Raw genomic sequence first — 6,000 nt, 5'->3', positions numbered from 1 at the left:
GACCACCACCAACTACTTTTATCTAACACAACTAACTACTTTTGTCTAACTTCAATTACCACCTCTGTCTACTATATTTAGGGTTATTTGAAATGTTCTAAATATTAGTGTACTTTTTGACTTTTTTAAAAATATTAGGTTAAATTTGAAGTAAAGTGATAAAAAGGTAATATGATTTAAATAAAATGATATAACTTAAATAGAATAGTGACTTTTCCACTTTTTAATTTTTTTTAAGAATTAACAAACAAAGTCTTAATCGTGGACAACCACGTTTGGCTACTACTACTAGCCAATGACGTTTCTCATTTATTTTCAAAACAAAATTTTAAAATGCATATTTACTATATATATATATATATATAATTAAAAATAAATATAAACATGTTTAATATTTTATTCTTATTTATTTTCAAAACAAAATTTTAAAATGCATATTTACTATATATATATATTTAATTAAAAATAAATATAAACATGTTTAATATTTTATTATGTAAAAAAATAAGAAGAAAAAATGAAGACAAAAAACAAACAGGGGGCAAACACTATATATATTTGAAGGTTTGGGTACGAGAGAGCGACATAGAGAGAGGAGAGAGCGTGAGAATGGAGAAGAAGTACGAACAGTTTAAAGGGCAGCCGAGGCTGCCGAAATTCGCTGTCCCGAAACGTTACGATATCAACCTCAAACCAGACCTCGTCACCTGTAAGTTTGCCGGTGCCGTCAAAATCACTGTCGACGTTGTCACCGGCACTAAGTTCATCGTCCTCAACGCCGTCGATCTCGTTGTTGACCGCAACTCGCTGCACTTCACAGATACCAGCGGCTGCAAGGTATCGCTTCATCTATTTATTATTCTTATTATTTTTTATTTTTTATAATTGTTGTTGTTGTTGTTGTTGTTATAGATGTGAATCAATTGGGTATTATTATTTGAATTTGTTGTTGGTTTGTAATAGGTATCGGAGGTTTTGGGGGTTGAACTTTTCGAAGAGGATGAGATCATGGTGGTGGAGTTTCCTCAGAATCTCCAGCTTGGACTTGGGGTTTTGTGCATTGCCTTTGAAGGAACCTTAATGCTGTGTTTGGTTGGAGTTTTTGAGGTGGAATTTGGAAAAGGAATGAGAAATGTAATCCTATTTATGTTTGGTTATAATAAAAAATATATGGGAAAAGAAAGGGGGTGAGAAATAAATAAAGAAATAGGATACCTTTTAAGACATCAATTCTATTTTATAACCAACACAACCAAACATAGTTGGGATTTGGAATTCTATTAATTCTTTCTCCTTTTCCTTTCATTTCCATTTCCCTTTCCATTTCCCTTCCCAAAACCCCCAACCAAACACAGTGTAAATGACAAAATGAAAGGCTTCTACAGAAGGTTTCTCTCTCTCTCTCTCTCTATTTATATACTATAGAGTTCATAAAAAAAATATTATAGATAAATGTTATATAAATATATAAGGTGTATTTCATTATATTTTTTTTTTAGACAAACACTACCTCAAATAAAAAAAATCAAATTTTAATATATAAAAAATTGTGCAACTCGCCGGTGTATTGCACACGTAGGCCGCAAACCCACCCTTATTAACCCATAATTTCCTTAGAAAGAGAAATCAATAGTTCAAATTCATTTTATTTATGAAATTCACACTTTATTAATTTAATCTTCATCACACTAACATATTCGGAAAATCAGAATAAGTTATAAGTTTATAATTGTGAGTTCTTAAAATTTTTCCTCATACATATACTAGTAATTACACACGTGTGATGAAATCTACAACCCCAGGCAGTTGATAGATTTTTTGTTTGGTATGGCATTAACTGCTCTTGTGTTTGGTATTTTCAGAAATAAAAGAAAGGAAAATGATTGAGAGCCCTAAAAAAGTTGCCCCTAATACCCCTAATTTCCAATTTTGGAAACTGTTTTTTTTTTTCTTTCTTTTTTCTTTTTTTTTTTTCTTTCTTTTTACCCGAAATGGAATTTCGAGCCATTCGGGGCTCTCCATTTCGGGCCCTCAATCACCGCCCTAAAAGAAAATGTTACAAAGCTACACTTAACTAATTTGTAGGCTTCATATAATTGTAACTAGCGGTGGCTGCGCACACGATGCGGATGCGAAAAACTATATGTATATTTTATGATTAAAGAAGATGAATAGAAACGTACCATATTTGTGATTTTTAAATATCTGAATTTATTTTATTTTTTTACATGACAGTTTTCAAAATCATTAATTGTTAGGGATAATTTGAAATTGGTAGTTACACAAACCATGGGTGTCTTTAGAATCGGTAGTTATAGAAGGGTAATTTAGGAATAAAAAAAGATGTGAAGAAATTGTTCATACCAAGTAACCTCGAGACTTTATATATGAAAAATTTTATTTTCACATACTTACTTATTTCAGTGCATATTATTTTTTAATACACACACTTTTTTATTTGATTTTTAGTTATTCTTCTCGTTTCACCCACTTGATATTCTAATTATATCCTAACTCATATTGTTATACACACATCGCCTAAACCCTCATTCCACACACATTTACCCTTCTTAACCAATATATGAGTTAATAGGCACCAAATGGCCCCAAAGCTCCAGCCAAATTAGTTAAATTGTGAATATTGTTCTCTCTCCTCTTATATGACTATTATTATTTATTTATTTATTTTAAAAAATTTATTTATTAAAATTGTGTGCTTTGTATTTATATATTTATATATTTTGATTTTTTTTTTTTTTGGTTCTTATAACTGGTTTATTTTATTTATTTAAATTTTTTTCTTTTGTGCAATTAATTAGGAACTCTGTGATGTCTAAATAATACATGAAGTGGATAAGAGTGGAAAAAAAAAATGAAAAAAAAATAGAAGAGAAAATAGAGAGATAACGGAGTAGACTGGAAGATTATATATATGACCAGCTCACCATCACACCAAAACCACCACTGAACAGCTTCGTAATCCACCTCCAAACAGAGCTTTTCCAACCTAATAGTAGGGAATTTATGTCTTTGACATAAAAATCTAATTCGCGTGGCCGCTTTTGCTTCACATCGTTGAAATAATATTTCATTAAAATTCCAACCTAATGGTGTCTTTGGGTGTGCTTTGAGTATCAGGATCATCACCATACTCTTACTCCTTACTTTCCTACTTGCTAGGCCATTGAGTTCATTTTTGGGCTCAATTTCGATAATTCAAATTGTTGATATTTTAAAATTTGTTGAGTATATTATACTTATAAAAAATTAAGTTGATCGGATATCATAAACTATGTGTTCGAATTATCGAACTAAAAACCATTTTAAAAAAAATAATAATAAACAGTTTTCTGAACACATGTTTTTTGATATCCAATCAATTTAATTTTTTACAAGTATAATATACCCAATAAATCTTAAAATGTGAACTGTTTGGATTATCGAAATTAGGCCCAAAAATGGGCCCAATGGCCTAGCAAGTAGGGAAATAAGAAGAGAAAGTAAGGAGAGGATCTGATTTGGTGCTTTGATGTCTATTATAGTAATTTTGCTTTAAGGTATAACTGTCATTAAAATAATATTTCATTAAAGATAATTACGAATGTAAAAATAGAATTTCCTTTTATGTATACTAGATGTTGTGCACCTATGGTGTGCGTGTGCGATGATAAATCAACAATTTAGACAGGAAAAAGGAAACCAAGGCCAAGTTTGACATACACAAAATAATCTATCTTTTTATCTTTTTTCTATCATATCACTTCTCTACTTTTCTGCACATCTTTTTATAAAAAGACAAAAAATACACTTATTTAGGTCATCCCAAACAATTCCTAAAATGTTATCAAAATTTGAAAATTTTAAAATAAAAAATTGAAGTAGTTATAAAGGTAGTTGCACAGGTATAATTTGGGAACAAAAAGCCTAAAAGTTATCCAAATTTGAAATTTGAAATCAAAATATGATGTAATTGTATTAACAATGATTAAGACTCCATTTTTTTGGACCCTACAATTTCTTTGGATCTCAATTATAGATGATATGCATACATGAGTGAATTCTACCCATACAATAGTGGTTGAGATTCAAAAGAAATTGTGAGATTTAAAAAAGAAGTCCCAAATATTTTTCGTAGTTATATATAGGTTGTTGCACAGGGATAATTTGGGATTAGAGAAAATTGTGATGGTTCACACTAAGAAAGGTGTGCTTTACATATACAATAGATAGTTGAATGGATTTTATATTATATGTGTCAAACGGAGGCGTGAATGTGAGATGTCAGCAGAATGATCGGCCGGACAGAGGTTAGGGCTGCATCCTTCCCACCTTATATAATATAATAAAATAGATGGTGTATATATATATATATACAGGTAGGGTGTTTTGGGTTTTTGTCTTTTTATTTTTTTGTGAGTAAGTTATGTGAAAAGTGATGTGATTCAAAATTGATAAAAAATTAGAAGCTAACTTTTTACTAATTTCCCAAAAGATATCTCTTCACTTGAATTCTCTGAGATTTTCTGATATACAAAATTGTTTGTCTAGTTTTAACTTTTATCATATTCAAAATATCTGTTAGAAAAATGCTTGGGAGCACTAAAAGGAGATTACTAAAGGGAGCACTAATGATGTGGCAGTGGGTCCCGTCCACTTTCTATGCCTTGTTTTTATTTTTTTATTATTTTTCTTTGTCATTTCCAATATATTAGTGCTATTAGTGATGTATTTTTTAGTAGTCTAAATCATTGTTGTATCTGTTATTTGTTACTTGCTGAATTTATTGAATAATTTTATTAAAGCAGTTCTGTACTTGGTAATCTCTCTCTATTATTTAATCATGAAATTTTATCCAAGTTAGTAGACAGTTATTTGTCCCCACCACGTAAAAGATGTTTGCTGATATACACTGTTGTCATTTGTAATTGTCGTGACTCTTACCAAACGAGACTAGAAAGAACATGGGAATTAGGCCTATCTGTTTTCAGGGGAAAAATAAAAGAGATTATTAATGAAGGGACTGTTAGTGAGGAGACTGTTAATAAAGGGATTAAGAAAAATTATATTTTTTTATAACCAATGAATTAATAATAGTTTATATTTAAGAGTGGGATTAACCATGTAAAATTTCACAAATACCCTTTACATTATTATCAAATTTAGGCTTATACCAACTGAAGAATAAATAAATTTTTACTCAATATTATTATTATCTTTTTATTTATATTTTTTAAATATTAAAGAATCTAACTATCAAAATGTATTACTCAATGTTATTTTTTTACTCAATGTTATTTTTTATATATTAAAGAATCTAACTATTAATAAATTTTTACTCAATGTTATTCTTTTTTTTTATTGTTATTTTTTTTTGTAAATATTAAATAATCCAACAATCAATAAAATTTTACTCAATTATTTGTGGTAGGGGTGAGTATGGTCCGAATTGGATCGGATTGGGCTAAAACTAGGAACAATCTGTTATTTACAGTTCCTGAAAAATTGAAACCAATCCAATCCGTTTAAATCGTGGAACCAATCCGGACTAATCTATTTAAATACGGATTGGATCGGTTTAAGATCACGGATTTACATAATTAAATAACAAAAAATATATATATAACACTTTAATTTCATAAAAATATAAATATAGCACCGTATTAGTTTCACAATAACATGTCTTTTCATAATAGCGACATACTGTTCTAAAATTTAAACAACCATAAGAAAACTGGTTCCACCATAAGTATTTTGACCATTACAAATTAACACTAAAAGCTAGCAAACATACAAAAGTAATAAAAGAAGATATTATGCGAGTTTAGGTTTAGATTTAAGTTTTATATGAAATAAGAGAAGATACTATGTAGGAGAATGTATAATAAAAATATAGACTATTTGTATACGGTCCGGAACAGTTCCAATCCGAAACCGTGGGGTTCAATCCAGAACCAATTCGTGAACTACGGATTTTTAATTTTTCAATCCGGAACCGAACCA

The 6,000-nt window shown here is 29.4% G+C and overlaps 1 protein-coding gene across 3 annotated transcripts in view; it reads left to right on the top strand.

The window, feature by feature from the left end:
* Positions 1-558: 558 nt before the first annotated feature.
* LOC114318743 (aminopeptidase M1-like) overlaps positions 559-6,000 on the top strand; it is a 29,941-nt gene continuing 24,499 nt past the window's right edge. Inside the window, exons 1-3 of one of the 3 annotated variants that reach the window (XM_082892154.1) lie at positions 559-837; positions 964-1,085; positions 1,356-1,388. In XM_082892154.1, the coding sequence (XP_082748280.1) occupies positions 610-837; positions 964-1,085; positions 1,356-1,388 (383 nt within the window). In that variant the 5' untranslated portion in view covers positions 559-609. Of the gene's footprint in view, positions 838-963; positions 1,086-1,253; positions 1,389-4,177; positions 4,308-6,000 lie in introns of those variants that run through there. The other 2 variants (XM_082892153.1, XM_082892152.1) reach the window with 2 other exon arrangements.

This window comes from Camellia sinensis, chromosome 10 (assembly GCF_055761805.1).
Source record: "Camellia sinensis isolate YWXY chromosome 10, ASM5576180v1, whole genome shotgun sequence".
NCBI lineage: Eukaryota > Viridiplantae > Streptophyta > Magnoliopsida > Ericales > Theaceae > Camellia > Camellia sinensis.
Note: the sequence above shows the minus strand (reverse complement) of the source record. Positions and strands in the feature narration are given on the sequence as shown.